This window comes from Canis lupus, chromosome 6 (assembly GCF_011100685.1).
Source record: "Canis lupus familiaris isolate Mischka breed German Shepherd chromosome 6, alternate assembly UU_Cfam_GSD_1.0, whole genome shotgun sequence".
Taxonomy (NCBI): Eukaryota; Metazoa; Chordata; class Mammalia; order Carnivora; family Canidae; genus Canis; species Canis lupus.
Window position 1 is genome coordinate 39766798 of NC_049227.1, and position 27855 is coordinate 39794652.

General features: G+C 58.8%; 2 protein-coding genes across 7 annotated transcripts in view; one reads left to right on the plus strand and one right to left on the minus strand.

The window, feature by feature from the left end:
* Positions 1-16492, plus strand: part of IFT140 (intraflagellar transport 140) — an 80320-nt gene extending 63828 nt beyond the window's left edge. For 3 of the 4 annotated variants that reach the window (XM_038540823.1, XM_038540824.1, XM_038540822.1), the window contains exons 20-31: positions 2680-2857; positions 3359-3549; positions 3793-3888; positions 4199-4331; positions 4407-4550; positions 5447-5575; positions 5650-5832; positions 9038-9244; positions 9510-9722; positions 9803-9969; positions 11018-11159; positions 16044-16250. In XM_038540823.1, coding sequence (XP_038396751.1) covers positions 2680-2857; positions 3359-3549; positions 3793-3888; positions 4199-4331; positions 4407-4550; positions 5447-5575; positions 5650-5832; positions 9038-9244; positions 9510-9722; positions 9803-9969; positions 11018-11159; positions 16044-16250 — 1990 coding nt within the window. Of the gene's footprint in view, positions 1-2679; positions 2858-3358; positions 3550-3792; positions 3889-4198; positions 4332-4406; positions 4551-5446; positions 5576-5649; positions 5833-9037; positions 9245-9509; positions 9723-9802; positions 9970-11017; positions 11160-16043 lie in introns of all 4 variants that reach the window. The other variant, XM_038540825.1, reaches the window with a different exon arrangement.
* A 323-nt stretch (positions 16493-16815) lies between these two features.
* On the minus strand, positions 16816-27740 carry TELO2 (telomere maintenance 2). Of its 3 annotated transcripts, none has more exons than XM_038540828.1 (21): positions 27480-27740; positions 26435-26812; positions 25583-25860; positions 24171-24239; positions 23841-23988; positions 23448-23550; positions 23152-23220; positions 22837-22978; positions 22616-22752; positions 22134-22213; positions 21820-21921; positions 21450-21538; positions 21208-21299; positions 20946-21062; positions 20770-20841; positions 19479-19643; positions 18992-19002; positions 18566-18665; positions 18402-18466; positions 18046-18161; positions 16816-17100 (listed from the first exon to the last, which is right to left on the minus strand). In XM_038540828.1, the coding sequence occupies exons 1-21, from the start codon at positions 27620-27622 to the stop codon at positions 16994-16996; spliced, it is 2583 nt and encodes an 860-aa protein (XP_038396756.1). In that variant the 5' UTR covers positions 27623-27740; the 3' UTR covers positions 16816-16993. The 3 variants fall into 3 exon arrangements, with proteins under 3 accessions (XP_038396756.1, XP_038396755.1, XP_038396754.1); XM_038540827.1 differs by having other exon boundaries at positions 18992-19083; positions 26435-26770; positions 27480-27738; XM_038540826.1 differs by having other exon boundaries at positions 18992-19083; positions 27480-27738.
* Positions 27741-27855: the final 115 nt, after the last annotated feature.

Below are 27855 nucleotides of genomic sequence, written 5' to 3' on the forward strand. Positions count from 1 at the left end.
CCCAGCCGAATTTGTAGCAGATGCATCAGCTGAGTTCTTGCTCCCACGTCCTCTCCTTAGCCTGTGTTCCGCTCTCCCGTCTCTGCTCCAGTGTCCTGGGGGCTCCAGGGGGACACCATAGCCCTCTGCACATGGCCCCCTTCTCCCCAGAAGACTAGGACCACTGAGTCCCTAAGCACAGGGTGCAGCGGGTCACCTCCGCAAGGAGGCTCTCCCAACGCCACCACCATAATTTATTTAAATCACTTATCTTTGGGGGGGGTCTTTGGTGCCTGCTGGATCAGCTCCATCCAGCTCCCTTGCCAGGTGAGGCCGGGAGGCCCTGCCTACAGAGGAGAGGGGTAACCCCATGTGGGCTCTTCACTCATATGTGACCATGTGACCATGGGGCCCACCTGGACACCAGACCTCCTGAGGGCCCTCCCCGTCCTCCCGAGTTGTGCATGTGGGGCACCGGGCGGGCACAGTGCAGCTGCAACACCGGGGCGCCTGCCCTGTTCCTGCACAGGCAGTGGGGCGGGCAGGAGCTTTGTCTTGGGGCAGAGACGCTTCGGCTGCTCGGTGGACGGGGAAGCCGTGACCCTGCAGGCCTGAGAAGAGGGGCCTCCAGGGCCAGTTCTGGCAGCTCTCAAGTCAGAGCTTTCCAGAAAGGGGGCCATCTCCAGGCCGGGCCCCTCGGCAGCCTGCGTGCTCTGGCGTCTGCAGCTTCATGTTGATGAAGTGCAGATGTGAGATCGTTGCCGGCAGGACGACAGGAAGGGCTGGAGCTGTGGGGGTGGCAGCTGTTCAAAACCCCATCCTGCAGTGGTGGGTGGCGGGGGCCCTTCCCTGGCCCTGGGTCTCTGGCTGCCGCTTCAGGGCAGGCTCCCCCCAGCCCCCCACCCCGGGCGAGGGGATGGCCACTGGTGGTTCAGCTCGGAGGGTGGCATGGGAGCAGTGGGGCCACTCCTGCACACCGCAGGCCCAGGGACACACAGGGAAACTGAGTCAGGGAAGGCTCTGGGATGGGCTGCTGAGTTTCTCTGCTTATTCCAGTTTTCCACTTGAAACGCATGCAGATATCAGCCGTCTGTTTTCTGGACTGTGCAGAGGGTGGGGAGAGGGTGTGGAGGCCTCGTCCATGCCCCCACGTGGGTCCTGGGGCAGGGGGCATCTTACGGTTCCCAGGCAGAACCATCTGGAAAGGGAGAAGGGAGGGGCTTGTCCCGGCAGTGCCTGCTCTGCAGCACTTGCCCGCCCGCCCGCCAGGGGACTGGCAGCTGTGCATCCGTTCTGTGAGCGAAGAGCCACCTCCTGAGTCCAACTGTGACCAGGGCACCCTGCTGCCCCCACTTCCCCCACCAGAAGCTTGCTGCTGGGGAGGGAATTGAGGGCAGAGAAGGTGATTCTTGCCCAAAGCCTTGGCCGACAAGGGCAAAGCCAGCCACACAGGTTTCGTGGGGCTTCTGCTCTCAGCCGCTGCCACCGCCTGAATTCCCGAGTGAGTGCCGGGGAAGGAGGCTGGTACCGGGTAAAGTGCCCACGGGGCTGAGGGGGGCCCTGTGCTAGGTCACCAGGGGCATTGCCACCCAACGGTGCACGGGGTCCCCTCACCGACTGTCTTTGCCAAAGCCCACCGGTCTGCCCCGCACTTTCCTGCCATCCCTCCTATAAGCAGTGAATTAAAGTTCTAGCAGGACCCAAAGGAACCTACCACCGTGTACGTGCGCTCACAAGGAAGGGTGCCTAGATGCGCACTTGGACCACAGGCGCGCCTGCGAGTGCTCCGGGCCGACTCCTGGGGCTGTCTTCACCTGGCTCCCATGTGTCAGGAAACCTGAGAGGTCTGTCCTGCCCCAAAACCTGTCCTGGCCCTTCCTTGGCCATCAGGCTCGTCAAGGCTGCTGGGAGCCCAGGGAGCATCAGACCCCGCCGCCCGTTGTCTTGACTGCGTTGTGCAGAGTCCACACTTATATTTAGAGAGCATCGGGTCTGAGCACAGGGTCTGCAACCCCAGGACCCCTGAATTTTGTGGAGCGTGGTTTCCCAAGGGGTAGCGGCTCTGCAGCAGAGGTTTCGAGACTCACAGGAGACTGTGACCTTCAGGGAGGTTGCGAGCCCCCCCATCCATGTTGGCAGCAGACAACTTGCTAGAAGGCTAATACCGGGGGGACGGACCTGTGTGTCCAAACCTCCCCAGTGGGGCTGCATAGAGCCCTGCGGCAGCCTGTGAGCACAAGGACAAGGATGGAGTTCTGGGCATGTGCGGGATCATCCCCAGGACCCCCACCTCTGTTCAGCCCAGGCCAGGGGCACACCAACAGACCCCATACCAGGCATCCTGTGCGGGTCCTCAGGGGCACTGGGGCTGGGGCTCCGCTGGGGTGTGAAGGCCCTACGCCCCTTCTCCCTGTGGGTCCCCTGCCGGAGGGTCCAGCAGAGGGTCCAGGCAGGTGTGGCGCAGAGGAGCATTTGCCAGCCAGACAGCCATCAAAGCAGGGAGGCAAGTGGTATGTGGGCGGCCTGAGAGGGTCCATCCCCATCAGCTGCAGGGGACCCACAGGTGGCCCTCGGCCAAGGGGGGAGTGGGAATCTGGTTTGCCATGTTGCTGTGCCAGTGACGCCCATCTGGCACATGTCTCAGGGAAGCCAGGAGTGCAAGGGCTGTGAGCTCACAGAGCTGCCGTGTCCCTGACACAGTGAGGCTGTCTGGGAGAACATGGCGCGCATGTGCGTGAAGACCCAGCGGCTAGACGTTGCCAAGGTGTGCCTGGGGAACATGGGCCATGCGCGTGGAGCCCGAGCGCTGCGGGAGGCCGAGCAGGAGCCGGAGTTGGAGGCCAGAGTGGCCATGCTGGCCATTCAGCTGGGCATGCTGGTGAGTCGGGAGCCGCCCTGGAGTGGGCAGGCCGGCAGACGGCGGAGGGAAGGGCTGGCCGGCCAGTGCTTGTCTGGGCCATTCGGTAGCAGAGCAGAGAAACCCCCCTCAAGCTAGCTTGAGCCAAAAGGCAGAGCGAGCCCACTGCGGCGCCAGGGGGCCCTCTCTCCTCTACCCTGAGTCCTCCCCATCTCTTGCACATGCATGGAGCTCCTGACTCGTGCACCCAGGGAGTGGGTGGGATGGGGGCAGACCCCCTGTAAGAAAGGGGACAGGCAGGCACCCACCCATGTCAGCTCCTGCACACCAGGCCTTGCAGCAGGGGGGTCTCCTTGCCAGCATGGAGGGGTGGCCCCCCCAGCCTTCCTGGCTGACACATCAGTCAGTGTTGCCTTTTCACCGTGGGACAGTGCCACGTTGGCGTGTGGCGTCCCTGCTCACAGAGGAGCACGGGCAGCTCTCCTGGAGCGCAAGTGCTGATGCGGGCTCTCCCATCTCCAGGAGGACGCCGAGCAGCTGTACAGGAAGTGCGGGCGCTACGATCTCCTGAACAAGTTGTACCAGGCCTCTGACCAGTGGCAGAAGGCTGTGGAAGTCGCAGAGCTCCATGATCGCATTCATCTGCGCACCACCTACTACAACTACGCCCGGCACCTGGAGGCGAGCGCCGACCGCGGCCTGGCCCTCAGCTAGTAAGCGTGGAGCCCCTTTTGGACTAGGGCACGGGCTCAGGACAGGTGGCGGCCTTCCGGGCCTGCAGGTGACCTTGAGCCCAGTCTCCTCAGGAGAATGTCAGACACAGCCCCCCTCCCAGCCATTTCCAGGTTGCAGGTCTCTGGGGAAGCTGGCTGTGCCACCGCAGTGCCGTGAGCAGCTGGGCACTGCCACAAGTGCTGAGAGCATAGGGAGGAGCAGCTGTTTCTTTCCTCTTGCAGCTATGAGAAGTCCGACACCCACCGCTTTGAGGTCCCCAGGATGCTCTCAGAGGACCTGCAGTCTCTGGAGCTCTATATCAATAAGATGAAGGACAAGTGAGTGTCACCACTGGACCTCAGATGGCCAGTGGATGGACGGTGGGTTTGCTGTGGTGCCCGGGGACCTCCTTCTGTTGCTTCCCATGGGAGCAGGTGAGGCACAGATCTCCCTTGGAGCTGGTCCCCAGCCTGCTGGGGTGGGGCCTTTCCTGTAGACCCCAGGACCTCGCTCCTGGCCCTGTTACCCAGCTAGCACACTCTCTCCTGGCAGCTGGCCGCATGAAGGCACTATGAGGGTGGTGCTGGGGACCCAGGGCTCCTTTCCACGGGGCACAGGGCCTGAGTGGGGCGTGCGGGCTTCTCCCAGGACCCTGTGGAGGTGGTGGGCCCAGTACCTGGAGAGCCAGGCTGAGATGGACGCTGCGCTGCACTACTACGAGCTGGCACAGGACTACTTCTCCCTGGTCCGCATCTACTGCTTCCAGGGCAACATTCAGAAGGTAGGAGCATCCCGGGGCCCCGCTGGGTGTGGGGAGGCGGAGACACAGCCCCAGGGCTCCCTGCTGTCTTTCTAGGCTGCTGAGATAGCCAACGAGAGCGGAAACTGGGCCGCATCCTATCACCTGGCCCGTCAGTACGAGAGCCAGGAGGAGGTGAGGCAGGCCGTGCACTTCTACACGCGGGCGCAAGCCTTCAACAACGCCATCCGCCTGTGCAAGGTAGGCGGGGCGGCGGTGTGTGGCCTCTGCTGGTCAATGTGGGGCAGGTGGGGAAAGGGGCCCCTGCTGTTGTCCACATTCTGACAAGAGCATTTCAAACAAGAAGAGAACCATATGGTGAGCGCCATGTCCGCCCCCCCACCGCTGAGGGCCTGTTTCCACCACGCCCCTCCTCCCACTGGTCTCAGTCCCCCTGGGTGTTTGCCAAAGAGCAGAGTTCTCCCTGAGAAGCCCTGTAGCCGCCGCGGCTCTCCAGCCAGCACTCAGAGTGGCTCCTTTCTCATGGCCTGTAAAGAGCAGGAAGGACCTTCTGCATACGTCAAAGTGTTCCAACCCAGAGCTCGGAAAGCCCTCATGTCACACGCTTCCTGTAATGTTCCGCTAACACAATAAGAAGGAAGCTCCCCAAAATTCTGGTACACAGACCGCGTGAGACATTCTGATACTGGTTAGAAACCATAGTCATGGGGGCATGTGAATGGCCCAGTGGGTGAAGCATCTGCCTTCGGCTCACCTCATGACCCCAGGATCGAGCCCCACATCAGGCTCCCTGCTCAGTGGGGAGCCTGCTTCTCCCTCTCCCGCTGCCCCTCCCCACTTCTCTCTCACTCACTCTCAAGTAAATAAAATCTGAAAGAAGAAAGAAAGGAAGGAAGGAAGGAAGGAAGGAAGGAAGGAAGGAAGGAAGGAAGGAAGGGAGGGAGGAAGAAAGAAAAGAAAAGAAAGAAAAGAAAAGAAAAGAAAAGAAAAAAGAAAAGAAAAGAAAAGAAAAGAAAAAAAAGAAAAGAAACCTTAGTCACATGGACCAGCGGTGTGCCAGGGTGGAGGCAGTGGGCTCCCCCAGGGCACCCAAAGCAGACCTGTACAGGAAGCCCTGGGCATCCCGTCCCCCACAGGAGAATGGCCTGGACGACCAGCTCATGAACCTGGCTCTGCTGAGCTCCCCTGAGGATATGACCGAGGCGGCGCTCTACTACGAAGACAAGGGCGAGCACATGGACAGGGCGGTCATGCTGTACCACAAGGTGAGCCGGGGGCCACTCGGGTCTTCGCGGGACCTGGGGCTTGGGCAGCTGCTCAGAGTACCCGCCATCCGCAGGCCGGCCACTTCTCCAAGGCCCTGGAGCTGGCCTTCGCCACCCAGCAGTTCGTGGCTCTGCAGCTCATAGCAGAGGACCTGGACGAGAGGTCGGACCCCGCCCTCCTGGCCCGCTGTTCGGATTTCTTCATCGAGCACAGCCAGTACGAGAAGGCGGTGGAGCTGCTGCTGGCTGCAAAGAAGGTACGGTTGGCAGCACCCGCTTGGCACCCACTCGGGCCCCGAAGCCAGGGGGCCGCCTTTTCCAAAGACAGTGCATGTGGCTTCACCATCTCTCATGGTTGCGACTTCACAAGAAGCCTGTGGCTCCCACTTGCCCTGGTGAAGGAGCGCTAGGGACAGGCTCGCCTTGTACGGCCGGTCCAGGTGTGCGCTCACTGCCCATTTCATGAGTGTCTTCACACCAGGACCAGGGAGGCAAACTCACCTTTTCTGTATATGTGGTAAAGTACACACTCTGAAATGTGAGAATGCAGCTTAGTGTTGTCAAGTATGTTCACGCTGTGGTGAGAGCCATCTCTAGGCACCTCCTTTATCTTGTACCACAAGCACTGTCCCTGTCAACCAGCTCCCCAGCCCCTGGCACCCTCCACCTGCCTTCTGTGTCTATGAATTGGACGACTCCAAGGACTGTATATAAGTGGAGTCATACAGGATTTGTCCTTCTGGGTCCCTCTTGTTTACCTGAATGTCCTGTCGTCAGGGTTCATCCATGTGGTAGCAGGTGTCAGGATGTCCTTCCACGGCCGTGGGCAGCCTCCACCTCTTGGCTCCTGTGAACCACGCTTCTGTGAACACAAGCGTACACATCTCTCTTCAGAACACTGTTTTCCATTCTTCCGGGTGTTTACCCAGAACCAGAATTGCCACATCGTCTGGTAACTCGGTTCTAGTTGTTCGAGGGACCCCCAGACGTCCTTCCACCCAGCTGCCCCGGCGTATATCCCAACCCTAGCTGCACCCCCTGATGCCACCACATCCTCACCGGCACTTTCTTCTAGCGTTCAAAAGAGGCTGTCCTCATGTGTGGCCCTGACATTGTTTAAGTAGATAGATTCTCCCGATAGGCACTGAGGGAAGACATAGGAGATTGTTAATCATGCAAAATTAGCCTGTCCAAATTGTAAGGTCTTTCTCCTGAAGCCAGAATTATGTTTACAGTTTAGTGCCTCACTGTTGAGCAACACAGAATTCTTGATCACGTCTTCCAGAAAGACCTGAAAGATACATGTGTCTACCCTCCCTAAGGCAGCCTCAGACCTAATCTGACCCCAGGAGAAATACCACAGGGCTTTCTCTAACCAGATAAGTGGATTCTATAGTTTTGCAGTGAAAACCAGATAAGCCACAACAGCCAGGAAGAATCTGGAAGATTAACAGGACATGATTAAGCCCCCAGATTGTAACATACATGACAGGTAGAACGATTGGTATGTGATCAGGCCTACGGGTGAGTGGGAAAATCTTAGAAAATTCAGACATAGAGCCACTTACACATGCACGTCGAGTATGTGCAGGGGAGCGTTTCGCAGCAACGGGCAGGGGGTGACCCGTCCAGTAAAGGGACTTGATGCGACCGGGCAGCCGCTTGGGAAAACACAAAGGTAAACCCCACTTATCTCCTGCATCCCAGTAAATTCCAGCTGGGTCTGAGACTTAAGTGTGTCAGCAAAACAGCAGCTGTTCCACCAGAAGCCACGGATGTCTTATACGATCTCAAAAGAGGAAAGGTGTCTTCTAAATATGATTCAAAAGCTAAACCCCCAGGGGAAGGACTGATCCATCCGGCCAAATGTAAATCTGAAAATAGCACCTAGGAAAAGCACCATAAAAAAGTTAAAGTTGGGGATCCCTGGGTGGCGCAGCAGTTTGGCTCCTGCCTTTGGCCCAGGGTGCGATCCTGGAGACCCAGGATCGAATCCCACGTCGGGCTCCCGGTGCATGGAGCCTGCTTCTCCCTCTGCCTGTGTCTCTGCCTCTCTCTCTCTCTGTGACTATCATAAATAAATAAAAATTAAAAAAAAAAAAAAGTTAAAGTTGGGGATCCCTGGGTGGCGCAGCAGTTTAGCACCTGCCTTTGGCCCAGGGTGCGATCCTGGAGACCTGGGATCGAATCCCACGTCGGGCTCCCGGTGCGTGGAGCCTGCTTCTCCCTCTGCCTATGTCTCTGCCTCTCTCTCTCTCTCTCTCGCTGTGCGCCTATCATAAATAAATAAAATAAAAATTTTTTTAAAAAGTTAAAGTTAGGGATCCCTGGGTGGCTCAGCAGTTTAGCGCCTGCCTTTGGCTCAGGACATGATCCGGGAGTCCAGGAATCGAGTCCCGCATCGGGTTCCCTGCATGGAGCCTGCTTCTCCCTCTGCCTGTGTCTCTGCCTCTCTCTCTCTCTTTCCCTGTGTCTCTCATGAATAAATAAAATCTTTATTTAAAAAAGGTTAAAGTTAAATAATAAAATGGGGGAAAAAGGTATCCTACCTCCGTCCCAAATTCTAATTTTCCTAACATATATGGTGTTCCTATGAACCAGTAAGAAATTTGCCAACAACTCAAAAGAAAAGGACAAAGAATATGGACAATTTATTTTAAGAAGAAAATGTGGGCGGTTCCAGAACATCAGATACTTAGCCTCATCCGTAGTAAGAGAACTACAGATCAAAACTCACAGAGGAAAAAAAAAAAAAAAACAAAACAAAACTCACAGAGGTCCTATTTGCCCTAAATTAGGCCAATAAAGGTGAAAAGCTTGGCAGACCTGCCAGCCTGTTGTGGGAGCAGACTCTACAGGCAGTGCCTGTCTCCATAGAACTTAGACATCCCTCCACTTGGCGCGTCCCATCCTTGGGATCCGTCTTCTGCACATTTGCATGCGTGGGGTGACACACACTCGATGGCTGGACCAGCTCTCTGCTGCGGGCAGGACCACTGGGGATGTCCCTGCTCTCGCTGTGGCGGAGCACCAAGCAGCCTCTTACATACGGAGATGGGATTGCCTCCAGGATATACGTGTTGTTTTGTTTTTTTTTTTTGTCCAATACATGTTATTTAGTGGAGGGCATAAAATTTCTCTTACATTTTTAAGAAGATTAATCAAAACCCTTAGCCTAAAAAATAGAAAAGCAGTGTAGGAGAAAATTGGTTTCTGGTTTCTTTTCCTCCCACAACCAACACAGTATTCTTTTGAGCTCCACGTTCCCCTCATTGCATCTCAGGGTGTTAAGAGTGTGAATCACATGGCTGAGTGTCGGCCTGTGCCCGGTGAGCGCATCCCATCCTTGCCCTTTCACGTGCACGGCGGGCCGCAGGCAGGGGCTGCCACTGGGCTGAGGGCCTGGCCTCCCCTGCCACCCGGCGGTAACCGCCCCTTGCCGGCTTCTGTGGCGCCCTGCAGTATCACGAAGCCCTGCGGCTTTGCCTGGAGCAGAACATGACCATCACCGAGGAGATGGCCGAAAAGATGACCGTGTCCAAGGACTCCAAGGACCTGTCTGAAGAGTCCCGGCGCCAGCTGCTGGAGCAGATTGCGAACTGCTGCATGCGCCAAGGCAACTACCACCTGGCGACCAAGAAGTACACGCAGGCAGGGAACAAGCTGAAGGTGAGCGCTGGCCCGGGCGGCCCGTCACGTCAACCAGCGTGTGGCTTCCACCGCCAGTTGGGAGCGGTGTCCCCACGGTTGGGTTTCCATCTGACCTGAGTGCAGCTCTTGGGCATGAGTTTCCCCAGCCAGGGCTTCCCAGGACACGGTGCACGGAGGAGCCCTGAGCTCCCTCTTGTAAAATCCTGTGTGATCCTTGGGGGAGGGCTGGGGGACCTTCACCACAGGCTCTGAGCCCAGCCCCCTCTTCCTCTTCCTCATCTAGGCCATGAGAGCACTGCTGAAGTCTGGGGACACGGAGAAAATCGTGTTCTTTGCAGGCGTCTCGAGGCAAAAGGAAATCTACATCATGGCTGCCAACTACCTGCAGTCCCTGGACTGGCAGAAGGAGCCGGAGATCATGAAGAACATCATCAGCTTCTACACCAAGGGGCGCGCCCTAGACCTTCTGGCCGGCTTCTACGATGCCTGTGCCCAGGTACAGAGCCTCCTCCCAGAGCCAGGACCCCCGGGAGGGTTGTGGAGCCCTGTGGGCCCTGACCGGCCTTCTCCATGTAGGTGGAGATCGATGAGTACCAGAACTACGACAAAGCCCACGGGGCGCTGACCGAGGCCCACAAGTGCCTCTCCAAGGCCAAGGCTCAGAGCCCCCTGGATCAGGAGACCAAGCTGGCCCAGCTGCAGAGCAAGATGACGCTGGTGAAGAGGTTCATCCAGGCCCGAAGGTGTGTTCACAGCAGAGCGAGGAAGCGGGGATACAGAGTGGGCTACACCTCGGGCCCCGTGGAGCCCCCAGACCCCTCCGCCTGCCGGGGACCAGACTGGTTTCACTTCTAGTGAGCGTTTCCGCAGAGGAGCCCCGTGGACCCTAAGTAGGACACACGGACATGATGTTGCCTCCTTTGTGCTGAGCTCCTCCTGGGGAATCCCCCAAACCTGGGCACACTGCCAGGAAGACCGTTCCAGAAAGCGAAGTCTGGGGTGGGAGCGGTGAGGCAGATGCAGGTCAAGAGAGTGGATGTCTGAGGGGAGCCCGGGACCTGCTCAGGTGTGAGCGGGACTCCAGCTCAGTGGTTTCAAGCAGGTGGGCCACTATGCCACCTGGGGCCACAGGAAGGAGGAGGCTGGGGGCAGCACGGTGTTGCTATTTCAGGAGAGACCATGCATCTAAATTTGGACATGAGGCCAGTTTTTATCTATTGGCAACTCATTCAGCTTTTCCAATAGCCCGCTGTGTGGGCAGCAGAGCTCAGCTTCTGCCTAAACCAATGAAAGCATTTTCCTTATCTGGGAACAAGCTTTTGGAAGAAAAGATCCAAAACTATATTGAACTCTGTTGTATAAAGTGGGGCTCCCTGCTTGGAGGTTTAAGTCCTGGAAAATCTGCTGAGCTGGGCTGCAGGAGGGCTGGCGGGGGAGGGGGCCGATGGGCGGCAAGGACTGTTCACCCTGTGCCTGACCACCTCGGGCAGGGTGCCCCATGTCCCCCCTGCCTCACAGTGTCCCCCACCAGACTGGTAACCAGGCGGGGCCTGGGGTGACAAGCTGAGTCTAGCGCGGTACAAGGACTATGATTTATTAGTAAGTTTTTATTAAATGAATCAGTGAGTTTATGAATGAACTCATTAATGAATTCATTGCATTCTCGGGAATTGACTTTACAAAAGTTTGGTCCCGCCAACCCGAGCTGCTCATTTGGGCCACAAGGCCACTCTGAGCCTTGATGCACAGCAGTGTTCTGGGTTTGGGCTTCACCGACTCTGCTCTCGGCAGGATGTACCCCGAGGACCCCAAGGAGGCGGTGAAGCAGTGTGAGCTGCTCCTGGAGGAGCCAGAGCTGGAAGGCACCATCCGCATGGGGGACGTCTATGGCTTCCTGGTGCAGCACTACCTGCAGGGGGAGGAGTTCCACATGGTGAGGCTGCAGCCTCTGGCTGCCTGAGGGCTTCAGGGTGCTCCAGGGTGACTGTGGGAAGGCTGCACCCACGGCCGTCCCCACTCTCTGAGCCCAAGGGAGCTGGGAGCTCTTGGTGAGGAGGCGCTTCTCCTGTTCCTGTTGGACTTTGAAATCATTTCAAACTGAGAAGTTTCAAGAATAATAGAACCCAGATATACCCTTTACTAGATTCGGCACTTTTTAACATTTTGCCACACTTATTCTATATGTATGCTTTCATATTTCTATTTTATATATAAAATGGGTATTTTTTCTGAGCGATATGTGAGTTGCAGCCATCTTGCCTTCCCCCTTAGTTCACTAACACTTGGTTGGACACCCAGGGCTGGGACAGCGGGGTCATACGGCTAGTGTGTTTCACGTTTTCTGAAACTGACAGACTTTTCTCTAGTTTCTCTCTTGTAGAGTCTCCTTCGTTGTTGGTGTCAAGGTTATTATAGCCTTATGGTGTGTGCTTGGGAGCGTGCCTGCCTCCTGTATTCTCTGAGTTTAGCTAAGATTGTTCTTATTTCTTTCTTCAGTTTTTTTTTTTTTTTTTTTTTTTATTTATTTATTTATTTATGATAGTCACAGAGAGAGAGAGAGAGGCAGAGACACAGGCAGAGGGAGAAGCAGGCTCCATGCACCGGGAGCCCGATGTGGGATTCGATCCCGGATCTCCAGGATCGCGCCCTGGGCCAAAGGCAGGCGCCAAACCGCTGCGCCACCCAGGGATCCCTCTTTCTTCAGTTTTGATAGAATGCATGAGTGAGCTGACCTGGGCCTGGAGCTTTCTTCGTAGAAGGATTTCTTTTTTCTTTTTCTTTTTTTTTTTAAGATTTTTATTTATTTATTCATGAGAGATACACAGAGAGAGAGAGAGAGGCAGAGACACAGGCAGAGAGAGAAGCAGGCTCCATGCAGGGAGCCCGACATGGGACTCGATCCCGGGTCTCCAGGATCACGCCCTGGACTGAAGTCGGCGCTAAACCGTTGAGCCACCCGGGTTGTCCCTTTTAAAGGATTTCGATGATTCATTTCAGCACAGCGGTGCCCAAACATTTTGGTCTCAGGACCCCTTTGCACTGGGACACCGAGTAGGAAAAGTAGCACTGTTTTGCACGTTTCCAGGTCTCTGTAATGTCTTAGAGGACAGCTGGAGGGACTCTCCATTTCTGCTTCTGCTCTCAATTTGGTCAAATGGTTTTTTTTAGCTGAAATACATGAAGAAAATCTAGCCTCACACCAGTATGCAGGTGAGAGAGGCCGGGCCCTCAGATAGTCGCAGGCCACTTTTGAGCCTACACCAAAACTCAGCCAGTGGGGCCTCTTAACAGCTGCCAAGTCGGGATGTTGTTGTAATACTCCTACGTTACAGCTCGCTGGTCCATCTTGAATCTTTTACACACACATCATTTTATAACAGCAAGTTGTTCATCTGGAAAATATGGCTTCACCAAATTAGCAAATGTTAACATGTTTCATTATAGAAATCAAAAAATCCTGTTTGCTGGTATCACCATCAACCTCATCAGAAAAGTCTTTAGGTTTTGGGAGGATGTCCAGCTCTTGGTGGCTGATACCTAAGGTTTCTGAAATTCTTCTTGTGAAAGCTCCCATTCTATCCTGAGTGAAAACACGGCCCATTACTATTTTCCTTGAAGTGGTGGCCGCCTTTGTTCATTTCTGAGAAAACATCTGCCACAAACCCAGGCCTGAGTAAAACCACCTGAACTTCAGTCACGTTTCCAAAGATGGTGTCCCGCGCGGAAGGGACGAGTTGAGCTCACACTGCACTGATGTGCTCCCTCATCTCTGCCCACACTTGGTATGATGGGCCTTTAATGCCCACGGTCCCAGTGGGTGCAGAGCGAAGTCTCTATGTGGCTTGAGTGTACCCTCTCCAGACTAGCAGCGTTGAGCCCCTTGTCATATGCTTATCTCCTCCTCTGAGTGTCCGAATCATCCCCCATTGTTTTGTGCAGGGTTTGTCTTCTTCCGTTGCTTGTGGCCCTTGTGAATTCGAGGTACTTTTCCGTGACTGGCAGATGCCCTGCCAGTGTTTTCTGTCCATCTGTGGGAAGTCCTCTTCTTTCTCTGTGTCCTCTCCCTATGGAACTCCAATTATCTGTGTAGATTGTGTCTTGGCTCAAATGATTCTCTTCTCTTTTCATTTTCCAGAATTTTTTCTGATTTTTATATTTGGCCCTTGCTTTTGCTTCAAGTTCATGAGTCTTGGACAGTATCCACTCTGATGCTGCTCCTGTCCCTACCTTTCACCAGGCATTAAAACTTGCCCTTCTAGTACGCTCTGGATCGTGTCCAGTTAGTCTCTATGATTTGTCTTGTCTTTCGAGTGTAAGTCGTGGTTTTTCTTGCTTCTTGCATCCAGCAATTCTTTTATGTCCCAGACACTGTGGACAAACCAGTGTTGAGACTCTGCATTCTGTTATGTTCCTGCAAAGAGGATATTCATTCGTTTGTTCCTTCCTTCCTTCCTTCCTTCCTTCCTTCCCCTCCACTCAACTTAGAGACCTAGTTCTCCCCCGTGGCAGCCAATGGCAGGACTCGCTGCTCAGTACATTAGCTTGGGTGGGACTTGAAGTCAGCCCCCATCACTCTTAATTTTGCCAGATTCTTTGCTGTCTTGTTTGGATCCTACAGAACTTAGCAATCTTAACCTAAAAGAAAGAAACAGATTTGTGAGTGGAGAGGAGGTAGGCACACCTAAGTGTCCTCTGATGGGGAAAGAAGGTGCCTGTTCCTGCTCCACATCTCCCACTGCCCCCTCGCATTCACCTAGCCACTGCCACCATGCCAGAGCCCAGCCCTGACCCTAGACAGTGGGTGTCCTCAGCGGCCAGGACAGCCAGGAGCACTTCTGTGTTCATCACCCATCATCTGTGTCTGATGACCACGCCTTCCTTCTGGAAACTGCTGCCTTGCCCATTGTGAAACCAGCTCTGCACATGGGGGGGGGGGGGATACGCCCCATGCCATAGTACGGCGCCGTGGTCTCTGGCAGCTCCTTGCTTCTCCATCCCCAGCCCTGAATTCCGCTTGCTCCCCGCAGCTCCAAGCCTTGGCTGTGATCCACTTTCCTATGTCCTGGGCACAGCACCTGGCTCACAGCAGCCAGTCTCTTCCTGTGTGGGTGCCCCTTCTCCCCCACTTGAGAGCACCTGGGGGCTTGCACTCTGCCCGTCCTCCGTCCTTCCAACAACCATAGCTTTTCTGTGTTCATCTTTATCTCTTACTTTTCATATCTTAGTTCTGTCTGCCCAAAATAAAATTGCTCTGGAAATTTTAACATCCTTAAGAGTCATTAAGATTTTTTTTTAAGAGTCATTAAGATCTTAATGATAATCTTATCATTCCTTGTGTAAAAAAAAAAAAAAAAAGTTGAGCTCCTAGAAATTTTAATCACATCCGAACTAATATAAAGTGTACTTTGGCAGTAAGCCTTAGAAACCACACGAGACCTGCTCCTCTCCTCATGCTTAGGTGTGGGCAGATATAGCAGGCATGGACACGTGTGGGCAGGTATAGGCAAGTGTGGACATATGCAGGTAAGTGTAGGCAGATGTGAGCCAGACAGCAGGTGTGGGCAGGGGTAGGCAGATGTGAGCCGGGACAGTGGGTGTGGTCAGGCATGGACAGGTGTGGGCAGATGTAAGGCAGCACAGCAGGTGCAGGCAGGCATTGGCATGTGTGGACAGGTGTGGGCAGGTATAGGCAGATGTGAGCCAGCACAGCAGGCATGGGCAGGTGTGGTCAGGTATAGCAGGCATGGGCAGGTATGGGCACACAGGCAAGTATGGACACATGCAGGCAGGTGTAGGCAGATATGAGATGGCACAGCAGGTGTGGGCAGGCATAGGCATGTGTGGACAGGTGTGGGCAGTGTGGGCAGATATAAGTGTGGTGCTCTGTGGGAGGCTCATGCTATCCTGCCTCGGATCCCCCGACCCCAGCCTCTCCCACTTATGCCCACTGGCAGAACCAGAGAAAGTTCCACAGGAAAACCACTGATGGTACCATGGTTTACTTCCTTAAGTTCAAGAACCACACAGATATGGGAAGCCTGGGTAGCTCAGTGGTTGAGCGCCTGCCTTTGGCCCAGGGCATGATCCTGGAGTCCCAGGATCAAGTCCCACATCGGGAACCACACAGATAAGTTCCTTTTTTTTTTTTTTTTTTTTTTTAATTTATCTATTCATGAGAGACAGAGAGAGAGAGAGAGAGAGAGGCAGAGACACAGGCAGAGGGAGAAGCAGGCTCCCTACAGGGAGCCCGATGCAGGACTGGATCCTGGGACCCCAGGATCACATCCTGAGCCCAAGGCAGACGCTCAACCGCTGAGCCACCCAGCGTCCCGCACACATTAAGTTCAATCACAGGCCCACCTAGCTGGGGTCGATGTGATGCTCCGTCAAAGTAAACAAGACAGACCATTTACATACTGCCGCCTGCCCTGCCACCCGACAGGCAATCTCCAGAGTGAATGCATTCCTTCCTTTAGGTCTCCCTGGGTGCGTCCAGGTGAGCAGATCTACAGGGAGCATGGCCCCCAAACACTTGGGTCCTCGTACACAGGCCGCTCACAGGACTTCCCAGGGAAGCTGGCTGTACCTGCTCAGCTGCGAGTGCTGATCACAGCCGACAGCACAGATGGTCAGAGCCTGAACTTTGGACACCGCCAGTCCTTAGAAAGGCTGGGCGGTCACAGCCAGTTGCCCCCAGGTCCCTCTTGTGAAGCCGTCCTCCTCATGGCCTCAGGGGTGGGCACCCAGTCCAGGACCAAGGGGGCGGGCTCTGGGGTTTTTGCTGTGAACTAACCTGGTAACGGCTGTCCCGACACAGGCCTACAAGTATCTGGAGGAGATGCGGAAGCGAGTGCCCTCTGCCAACATGTCCTACTACGTGAACCAGCGGACTGTGGACGCCGTGCACCAGGGCCTGGGCATCCCTCTCATGCACACTGTGCCAGAGCGGGTCCACCACAACAGCGCAGAGGACCATAAGGAAATGGACGAAGAGGTGCTGGAGGAGGTGGAGAACGACCCCTGAGAACCACTGCCTTCAGCTCCTTTGGAACTTTCCAGGATTCGTAGCAAGAGCCCGACTTTCTTGTTGAAATAAAAACTTGGGTTTGACGCTCCAGGGCCCTGGCCACCCTGCTTAGAAGGGGCCAGTGTATGTCCTTCTGGCATCCTGGCCCCTGAGGTCCCTTTACTATGAAGGGTGTTGTCCCATTTTTTTCCATGACAGTCTCCCAAGTCTCCCAGATTATAAAGCCTAAAAAACTAGAACTCGATGTTAGCATATCACTGTGCCTCGTCCCCAGCACACGGCAAGCGCCTAAGCACACTTCTGAGTTTCTAGCAGGACACATACATAGGGGAGGGGAGGTTCTGCCCAGGTGACATGGTGACCAGTCGGGGGCCAGGGCCTTCACAAGGCAGCCTCTCGCAGCAGTGTCACCAGCTCCCACTGAAGGGCCAGCCTTGTGGCAGGTCAGAGCCAGGTGGGACCTTCCCACCCCAGTGCCTCCCAGCAGCCTCCAGCACCTGTGTCCCTGCGGACCGTGCCGAGCAGCTCAGAGCCCTGAGGCATGGGGTTGAGCACCTGCAGCTCCTTTTTCTTCTCCTTTTTTATTTTTTTAAAAGTCTCCTGCATTTGGGTGAGGAAGGGGCTTGGGGACAGGCGGAGAATCAGCCCACAGGGGCCCCAGCAGCTCCTCCCTCCGGGGATGCCGTGTCCGCGGGGCAGTGCCGGAGGCCCTGGCGTGGACCACTGCTGGAGCACTCAGGCTAAGGAGGCGTCAGCGGGAGGAGTGTGTCTTTGAGCTTCTCCAGGAGCAGCAATGCTTTCACAGCCAACACCCTGCAGTCCTCGTCGGAGTCCTGCTCCGCCACATCTGCCAAAGATGAAAAGAAAGTGGGCCGCAGCAGTGTCACACGGCTGGGCAGGCCTGCCGTCTGCGGTTTCCTCAGGGAAGTCTTCCTGCACAAGTTCATGGGGCCCCGCGTGGCCCGGCGACCCCCACCCCCTCCCCATGGAAGCAAAGGGCTTTACTCTGTCCCTGTGCGGGGGCAACGTCCCGCTCCCACTGCAGCGATGGTGGCAGTGGGATGGAAGAGACCCACTGTCTCCATGGGGAGGGCACATGTGCCCAGGACAGTGCGACCTGTCCCAGGACGCAGGACGCCACCACACACCTGGCAGCACTGCCCACAGCCGTCCTGACACGTGATCAGAGCCCCACTGAAGGGTGCTCTGCAAACCCACCAACATGACAAAAGGGGCCCGGGACGGCCCGCACTGGAGGGGCCCTGCCTGGACCCAGGTCCGGTAGAAAAGACAGAAATAGGCCCTCATCAGACCCTGGGCATCCACATGGGGCAGCAGGTCAGACCCTAGAGTCCCGGCCATGAGCCCGGGGGGTGGAAATGCGTGCGCTGCTCTGGACAACTCCAGTGCCTGCAGACGGGAGGTCACGCTGGCTCCAAGAATGTTGACGGGGGAAAGTGTCAGAACACTCACTGGCCGACCTGATTCCATGGTGCTCACTGTATGGTTCTTGAAACCGTGACGAAGTGTTGGAATTTTCCACAAATACAGACCTCATCCCCCACCTCAGAACGCCTTCCCTTGGGCCCCCCCCCCCCCCGCACAACCCCCCAAAGCAACCCAGTAACAGCCATGTCCCCATCCCCTGCCAGGGGCCGCTTCGTGCGCAGACGAGCGACGGGACAGCCCCAAGGCCTCTGCCATCCCCATGCCCTGGCCCATGACGACGCTCCGGGCCGCACCAGCCTCCTCCCGCCCGCCTCGCCAACGCAGCTGGGGGCCCGGTGTTTACCCGCCAGCCAGGGCCCAGCTTCCAGCAGCTCGTCTGGCAGGTCAGTCAGCAGCCGAGCAGTCGGAACGCTGAGCAGGACAGCGGAGACCGCAGACAACAGGCCTTGGCGCACGTAGCTGAAGGCAGGAAGGCCGAGTCCTGATGGAGCCCCGGGCCACAGAGACCCCACATCTGCTCAGGGTTACGGCAGACCCACAGGCCACCAAAGCACGCCCAACCCCACCCTCCCCTTCCCGCTCACAAAGTGCCAGGCCAAGCTAGGATCGCCCCCGCCTCTGCTATCCACATCACAGCAGGATTTGGAACCCCATCTCTGTCCATATGGGACCACTGCCCTCAGCCCCACAGCCACTCACGCATCACCGTGGAAACGAAGGGTCCACACAAATTCCAAGAGGGCCTTGCCCATGGGCACAGCCACCTGAAACAGCAGAGGCCATGGGCAGGGGTCGTGGCACCCAGAGATGCCCACCCTGGAGCCTGTGCTGCGTCCCAGGTGAAGCTGCCACTTCCAACTCACCGTGGTGTTCACAGCCAGGTACATCATGGCTCCTAAAGTGTGGGCCAATCTCCCAAGGACCAGTTGGTCCTCTCCCAAAAGGTCAAAGGTCACCAGAGGCCTAAAACAGAATCCTATAATGTGCAGGCTGGGCCCTCGGAGCTGGCTCCCAAGACCTGGGCCACCAAGGGACACCCAGTACCCGGATGCTCCTCACTGCCTGTCCCCGGGCAGCACCCAGAGCCACGTGAGGTGTTGGACAGACGCAGCGTGGCTCCTGCCCGCCAGCCAGAACCCACCACCTGTGACAGGCTGCGGCTCCGGACACCCTCACTTCACCATTTAAGCTTTAGAGGGCCACCACCCAGATTGTGACCTGCTGCTGGGACCGCAGACCCCACCCCGGGAAGCCGCTCGTCTGCAGGGATGTGCAGGCCTCCCGCTCACCTGTCAAAGTGCTGAATGAGGGGGAAGAAGAACCAGCCAGCTACCAAGCTGAATTCGTTGGGGCCAGCATCCGGTCCCCGCCGGGCAGAGCCCTGCAAACATACGGTGCTCACAGGCACCAGCCCTCCCCCATGTGGAACTCGGCTGTGGGCACCCGGCCGTCCTGTGCGCCGCTGGGGGTGAGCAGCACCCGCCCCCCCATGACAGCCTGGCCCGAGTGGACCCTGATGACACAGCACACACCCCGTCACTTCTTGCTGACCAAGAATCTCTAGGGCCTTTTTCACACTCACGTGCACAGTCACGTTTTGAAACCACTCCACTTTGAAGCCCCACGGCACCTGTCCCGTCGCTCAGTTTGTACCCAAACCCCCTTCACAGGAAGGACCCTAGTGTGGGCGCCATCCTGGTCCCGACTCGGCCCCGCTCAGTGTGGGCGGCAGCTAGAGGTCACTGAGCACGAGGACCTGACCGGGTCCTGGCTGACCTGAGAGAACCGCCGGGTCTTGTTTCTGATCCGCTCTTCCACGACCACCCGCCAGGCGGGAGCCTCGGTGCTGCTGGACGGGGAGGCGGGACTCGGGGAGCCGACCTGGGCAGCCTTGGGGAGGCGCCCCGGCCGAGACAGCTCCTGGGCCGCCAGGGTCAGGACCTAGAGGAGAGGGATGACCAGGACGTTGTCACTGCTCTAGGGAGGCATGGTACTTTCTAACACTCCGGGTAAGCCAAGTGTCCTTGAGCCCTCCGCTCCCTGGGCAGTCAGCCCTCACAGGCGGCGCGGAGAACGCTCAGGGACCACGCAGAATGTCAGTTCCAAGCATCACAGGATCACTTCACGCATGTGCGGACAGGAGAGAACGTGGCCGTGCTCCCTGGCAACAGCCCAGCGGCCTTGCTCCTGCACCCAGAGCCCCTTCTAGTCCAGAACCTCATCCAACCTGGTGCCCAGCCACCTGAGAAAGGGAATGAAGTTCTGACCCAGGCTGCACACGGACAGGCCCAGAACAAGTGCAGGAAGCACTGGCAGGGTGGCAGAGAGCAGCCTGGTGCTTGCAGGTGCCAGAGCACGGGAGCGCGTGCCAGGGGCTGTTCCTCTGAGGGCGACACAGGATGTAGTCACACGACACTATCCAGGCACCAAGTGCCACTGAACTGCAAGCACCGAGATGGTGACCTGTGCAGTGCCATCTCTGTCTTCCTGTTTCACCACATAAGATGCAAACACTGTCACACTTGCCGTCCTGACTGTTGTACATGCCCAGCTCAGCCGCAGCACGTCATTCACATCACGTGGCCATCGCCACCATCTCCCAAACTGGAGCACGGTCTCCGTGAAACACACCCTCTCCACCATCTACTTCCTGTTTATAATTTTTTTTTTCTGTCTGTGATTTTGATGACCCTAGAGACCTGCCTCTCGTGAACAGCTTTTCCCACTGAGCAGTGTCCGATAGGTTCACCCACACCATGGCAAGTGTTAGAACGTCCTTTGTTTGTAAAACCAGATAACGTTCTGTCACATGGACGGGGAATTGTACGGCAAGAGAATTTGTCTTAATAAACCTTTTGTCTGAGGCAAAGGACGCAGCCTCCACGGAGTCCCATGCACTGCTAAGAAAGCCCCAGACAGGTGCCAGTCCCAGCCCCTTGGGTCCAGCAACAAGGGACCAGGGGAGGCCTCTGGTTCCGACCACGTGACTTGTGGCAAGTACCCACTCCCCTCCCCTCACGAGGGCCGCTTGGGCCTGGCAAGTGGGACACGGGGCCTGAGCACTTACGTCCAGGATGTCCATGCGCTGCCGGAGGCTGAAGTTGATGGCATAGAATTGTGAGGTCAGATACTCCGCTACCTAAGCCAGGCACGCGAGAGGCTGCTATGAGCCGCCACTCGGGTCGGGCCCCAACGCAAACGCTGCCCGGGCGGCAGGACCATAGCACTGCCCCGGGGACTCACCGGGGCCGGGTCTGTGACCACGACTGCCACTAGGGCTCGCTGGCGCAGCACCTCGAACCCCACCACGCTCGTCTTCTCCTCCAGGTGCAGCAGCACCTTGGCCAGCTCCACGCTCACCTGCACGCAGGGGTCAGAGGCCTCAGCCCCCGCCTGTCCTGGGCCCCCGCAGCCCTCTGCCTCCCCGTCCCAGCCATGGGCCTCCTGGCCAGACACACGACCACTGAGGCACATGCCCCTCTTCGACATCACCTGCCCCACTCACCTCGCGAGTGGCGGCTGGGCTCCTGACGATCAGCCCCTCAACAGCTTGCAGAGCTGCCTCCCAGCGCTCCCAGTCCTCCGAGGAGGTCAGGGCTGCACAGAACAGACGGGCCTGCGCTGGTCCTCAGCCCTGACCTCGTGCGAGGCAGAGCTGGCGGACAGGGACTGGGCACAGGCCGTTCCCGCGGTGCAGCCACCCCAGGGCAGGTGCTCGGCGGGGCTCCCGTGGGGGAAAGGGCCCACCTTCCACACAGTCCCGGAGGTAGGCAGGCGCCTTACTGCTCTTCAGCTCTTGGTCCCCGGACATGTCATAGGGGACAAGGTCGTCGTCACTGAGGAAGCAGCAGAGGCCCGTGGGGCCCGCCCGTCACCCAGGGGCAGGCAACAGGCGGGCCGTGCTCCTGACTCACTGGAATTCACCCCAAGTCCCCAAAGCCTCAGGAGCCGCAGACTTTGCTATCAGGGCGCTCGCGGAGAGCGGCAAGGCTGCAAGGCTGACCCGCGACCTCCAGACAGCGTGGGCTGTCCACTCCCATGCTCACGTGTGTGGGGCTCTGAGGCCAGCCCAGGGCTGCTCCCCCCTCTGCCGTTTCCACCTGAGATCAGCCCCTACCTGTCCAGGTCAGAGCCCGCGCCCTCCGCCTGGGCCGGAACACCACCACCTTCCGTGCTCCCTCTGTCAGGAGCCTCTGCAGCCACTGGAGCAACAGCCGGGCTTTGGAGAACAAAGAAGAAACCCTAGGGGAGGCCCCACACAAGCTTCTGGCCCCAGGCAGTGCTTCCCCTGCCCCCACCCGATGCTTCTTTACCCGAGTCTCAGCAACTGGAGCCCAGGATAAGATAAGGGAGTAGCATGCGCGCAGAAATGGGCCATGACCGGCCCCCCGAGCCCAGAGCGCAGGGACCATGGGGCTTAGGGACCCTCACCTCGCTTCCGAGGGGCTGTCAGCCACAGGCTGGGCCGCCACCAGGGCCAGCAGCTCTCGGCTCAATTCATCATCTTCATACTGAAAGGCACACAGGCTGGAGCTGGCGCGGGTAGTGATGAGGGGGCAGGCCCAGGGCCCCCAGAGCCTCCACCATGGCCCACAACTTCACTAGTCTCCGCACAACAGCAGGCAGCGCTGGATGTGCAAGGTCAGGGGAGCCCACCCTCCAGAGGGGCTGGAATCCCGAGACATCCCAGGGGCTCAGCAGGTGGACAGGAAGGGACGCCTGTCCGCTGTGTCTACGTCCTGCCCAGAGAGAACACTTCCAGATGCCCCAGGGAATCCACCTGGGGGCATGTGTTCAGGACTGCTGAGGGGCTATGACCCCATCCCCTTGGGGCCACCAGAGCTAGTTCCATGCCAACATGCAGGTTTGTGGGCCCCGGGCAGGGAGACACTGAGGGTGCAGGCCTTGTTCACCTGGAACCTCAGGGGAGGGCCCTCGGGGTGGATCCGGGCACTGGCTACTTCGGCCACAATCATGCCCAGGCGGCGCACGGCAGGCAGGCTGCTGTCCAGGCGACTCTTCACTCCCGCCATGAGGCTGGCCAGCAGCTCTAGAAGCAGTGACACCCACAGGCTGAGTGCTGCGGGCGTGCTGGGCAGGGCGGGCATGGGGCAGGTGCCCACGTCCTGCTCACCGTCCCGGCTGTCCCGGAGCTCTGCCTCCCGCAGGTTTGCCAGGCAGATGAGGACAGCCTTGCTGACGTAGCGCTGCTGAGGCAGAGGCGCGTGGCGGATGGCACTGCTGCTGCCCCACGTCTCCAGGAGCTCCTTCAGCGCCTGGTGGGAGGCACGGCCCGGACCGGTTAGACAGCTCCACCGACCTCCCCAGCACGGCATGAGACTGCGTGGCCCTCAGCGCCACCGTCCTCGCCCGCGGCCAGCCCGAGAGGGGCTCTGTTCCAGGCAGGAGTGTTGGGAGCGGCAGGGATGGTGGGCCGGGCCGCACTCACCTGTACGAGGAGTGGGCGCCGTTGGCTGTCCATGGCCAGGTACCCCAGCAGGCTCTGTAGCATGGGTGTCTGTGACAGAAGCCGGGCACCATGTCACCATCTACCAAGCCAACACCCACTGGCCACATCATGGGCCGAGGACCATCTGGCCGGGGGCCCCAGAGCAGGGTCTGGGATGAGGATCAGCAGGGTTTCCTGGGCGACTGAGCTCCGCTCCGCCTGCTATGGTCACGTCTCCCAGGCCCTGGGGCCGCCCTCAGCCCTCACCCTCGCCCTCGCCCTCACCACGCTCTCACCGAGTATCGATACTGTAGGAACAGAATTTTTCGGGTCATCACAAACCGGGCCTTCTTACTCTTCATTACTAGGTTCCCCAGCAGCCGGGAGAGGACTTCAGGCCTGTGAGGCACAGTCGAGGAGAGAGAGCAAAGCGTGATCTCCAGAGACCTCAGCAGGCCGGCCCTCACCCCCCGGGCTCTGTGCTAACCACCAGGAACCCAGTGCCTGCGCCGCAGCTGAGCCAGACCTGAATTCTCCTTCCCAGTGAACGTGGAAACCAGAAGAGCCCCGCACCTCAACACCAGCGGACTTCCCCTCCCTGGCCTGGCCGACCAAGGAGACAGCCTCTCCACGGGAGCTCGGACTCGCTGTCCCTGGAACCCCCACCTCCTGCCCTCCTGGCTCCTTACCCCGAGGCGGCCTCCACCAGTCCGGTTAGCAGAGCCTCCATGGCCCGGTCGGGCACACACTCCACCAGGCGCCAACAGACCCGCTGCCAGAGGCAGTTGCCCTGGGTGAGGGCCATCAGCTGTGGCACCAGCACGCCCAGGATCTCCTCTGGGGGAAGCACATGGAAGCCTGAGCTGGGGGCCCAAGGGCACACAGGGTCTACGCTGGGGGGTGGGGGTGCAGGCCCAGGTGACGGGACCATCCTCCCGCCCCACCAGGATGGCAGACACAAAGGACAGGGAGACAGCTAGAAAGCACTGGGGGCTCCTCCCAGGATCGGAAACACTCACTCTGTCTCCCGTGGACACAGGCTTTCCCCAGCACCTGAGACAAGAAGGAGATGGAGCAGTCCCAGCCATCTGGCACGAGAAGGAAAGGGGGCAGTCAGGGGCAAGGCCACAAGGCGACTCCCAACTAGGTGCGAGCAGACCTCCTTTCTGGACAGGGCATCTCTGTGTCATGAAAACACCACCCGGGCAGCCCCGGTGGCGCAGCGGTTTAGCGCCACCTGCAGCTCAGGGTGTGATCCTGGAGACCCTGGATCGAGTCCCACGTCAGGCTCTCTGCATGGAGACTGCTTCTCCCCCTGCCTGTGTCTCTGCCTCTCTCTCTGTGTCTCTATAAATAAATAAATAAAATCTTAAAAAAAAAAAAAAAAGAAAAAAAAACACCACTCCTTTCCATCTAACTCCAACTGAAATCCCAGTAGCACTGTTTCTAACCGGAAGCACCCATCATAATTTCAAACAGCCTTTCACCCTCCTGCTCGCCCAATCACCACGGAGTAGGGCCCAGTGTGGCGGCACAAGGAGGAGGCACCGAGGGGTGGCCCAAGCAGTCAGCCACATGGTGCGGGTGGCAGGCGTCTGAGCCACCCGCAGGGAGCGACAGGGCATGGGGACACGTGAGGATGGGAGCACCAGCTCCACCAGAAGCGCCAGGAGGACGGTGCCCAGCATGAGACAGGACGTGCATGATGCAAACACAGCATCTGCCACCTAAAGAGGGGGCATCCGAAGTCCTACAAGGACGAGGATGCAGCCGCCCAACGGAAGCACATGTGGTCTAGATCTGCTCTCGACTCATTCAGAACATGCTGGGGGCCTCTCCCTGCACAGACGAGGAAGTGGGGCGGCCCGGCTAAGCCGAGACAGACCCCGTGGGCTCAGCAGACACAGGCGTGCCTTGCCTCAACCTGCTCCCTCACCCGGTACAGTGGCAAGGCCTCCCTCGCGGGGTAGCCACGGGGGCCACATGAGCACAACTGAAGGGCCTCAAGGAGCGCCCGCGCATGGCACCCACTGCACAGCCTCAGCTGCTGGGGCGCTGGACACACAGGGGCAAGACCCTGTGCTCACCCCACGGCGGGAGAGCAGGCGGTCCAGACACCAGGGCCCACCCGGGGTGGCGGAGACTGAGCGCGGTGAGTGGCCTGGCAGTGAGCAGCCCCACCGGGTCGGCTTCACCAGCAGCCCAACCAGGAGCTAAAGGAATCAAGGTCATCTCCATCTCCAAGGTCAAGAGCCAAGAAGTGGGTGACGCTCAGCCACTGTGACCAGTACAGGTCCCTACCAGCCCGCAGACCTGCCAATGGCATCACCCAGAGAATCCCTTCTCCAGAGGCTGTGAGAAGCCGGGGGGGGGGGAGGGGGGGGCAGTGGCCAGAGAAGAGGGCTTGAGGACAGCGCAGAGGGCCCCACACCTCGCAGAGAGTCCACCACGGCCTGCAGCACCCGCAGGAGCTCCTCGCCGAGTAGAGGGAAGTAGTTCTGCGGAAGGAAGGCAGCCAGGTTCTCCCGCTGCAGGCGGTTGCCCAGGTGGTCGGGCAGGCCCACCAGCTTGGCGAGGAGCGTCTCCTGGAGCAGCGGGAAGGCCGGCTCGGCCAGCTGCCAACACTGGCTCTCCATCACGGCGGCCACCCTGCCGGCGCCCAGGAACTGGGCCAGCAGCTGCACCATCTTCATCAGACGGAAGCTCGGGCTGAAGCAAGAGCAGGCGTCATGCGGGAGCCGGGAGCCCGCGACCCACAGCTCACCCCGCACCTAAAACCGATGGTTAAATCCCCCTGGCAGCCAGCCAGTCCCGTCTCCCGCTCCACACCAGCTCTGCGTGTATCTCAGCAACCGCAACCCAGCTGTGCCACGACCCGGGGCCACGTGCAGCCCCGCACGACGCAGTGTCTGGGAACTGCCTCGAGGAAGGTGTCCCCATGAGTTTGCTGCAGGGCCAGGTGGCTCACTGCACAGCAGAGAGGCACGGAGGGAAGGGAGGGAAGGAAGGGGCCCCAAGAGGACGGCAAGGCCCACGGCCTAAGCCACCGGGATGGGAACGCTCCTGCTCCCTCCCTTCACCGACGGGGCAGGACCCAGGGCAAGGGCCTCTTCATTGCCAAGGAGATTAACACAACCCCCTTTAAATTCTCCAGTGCTCCGCCAGGGGCAAGTCCTACTCTCAACCTTTCAGGACACCGAATTCCCGCAGCTACTGGAGAACCTGTGGGCCCGCAATCCTTTGCATCACAAGTGACCACATAATCAGACCGAGCCCCACTCACCCAGCCATGCCCTCGATGGACTCCATCAGCACCAGGAAGGCTTGGTCCGCAGGGCCCTCCAGAAAGAAGCTGGCCCATGGTGCCTCCAGCTGGCCGCCCGGCAGGAGCTCCAGCCAGGCGGGGCTCAGCCTGCCCACCAGACACCGGAGCAGGGCTGAGAAGTGCATCCTGGCAAACTCCTCCTGCTCCCCGGGAAGGGCCGGGTTCTCCGCTCCACCGAGATACCGCTTCAGGGACCCCAGCGTGGAAAGGATGCGGTCGCCATCCTCGGAGGAGGAAAGAGTGTGAACTGCTTCCCGGACGGTGAGCCGGACTGCAGAGACAGCTGGGTCCATCCTGGAGTCCATGGGAGACTCAGGTGAGACGGCCACGGAGCCCCTGGCAACCACGCGGGACCCGCTGTCAGACTAGACGTGGGTTCCACATTCTCTCAGAACCCCCACCCCCTGGCCCCTCTTGTTAGGTGGCTAGGGACCCCATCTCTCTGCACCCGCAGGATCCTCCCCTGCCAGCACCAGCCATTTCTACCAAGAGTTGGTTCCCAGCTCAGGGCCCTTCTGGTACCCTCTACAGTAGGTCCACTGGACCTCAGGGTCACAGCTGGGGTGCTGCTGGCATCTAGTGAGGGGGTGGGAGAGGCCCAGGATGCTGGTCAACGTCCCCTATGTGCAGGACAGCACCCACCACAGGGGATTATCCTAACTCCTGCGTCGGTGGCGCTAAGGCCGGGGACCCTGGACCCCCGCATCCTAGCTTCTCTCCCAGGAACCCGTGTCATCTGCAGTATTTCTGGTCAGGCCCCTCTGCGGGGTTCAGTACCACTAGGTAGGTGGTCTGTCCGCGCACCCGGCCACTAGCTAAGGCTGCATCAGGGGCGTGGGGGGGGGGGACCTGGGGGACGGGAGGGGGGCCTCCGGGGCGGGAGGGGGACCTCGGGGCGGGCGGGGGACCTCGAGGCCGGGAGGGGGGCCTCAGGGACGGGCGGGTGCCTGGGGGGGCCTGGGGGGGCCTAAGGGGCGCCCGGGGGTCTCGGGGAGGCGCGCACCCGCTGGGTCCCGGAGTCTCCCCGCGCGCTCCCGGCCGCCCCGCCGCTGCTATCCCTCCGCTGATTCGGCACGGCCGCCGAGGCCCAGTTCTGCACGCGGTTCGTGGCCTAGGCTGTGAGACCTCGGGGCACGAGCTTCCCATGCGCTGGCAGAGCTGCCGCTGAATTTTTTCGAGTCCGTGAGGCCGGTGCCCGCGGGCACATCGCGACGAATCTGCCGCGAAGCCCGGGACCCGGAAGAGGCGTGGGGCGGGTGGCCGTGACTGCGCCTGCGCCGAGCGCGGCGGGGCGGGACCTCGGGTGGGCGGGGCCGCCAAGGCAAGGGTTCCCCGCAGCAGGTGGCCGCTTTCCGAGCGCAGCTCCGGGTCCCGGCGGC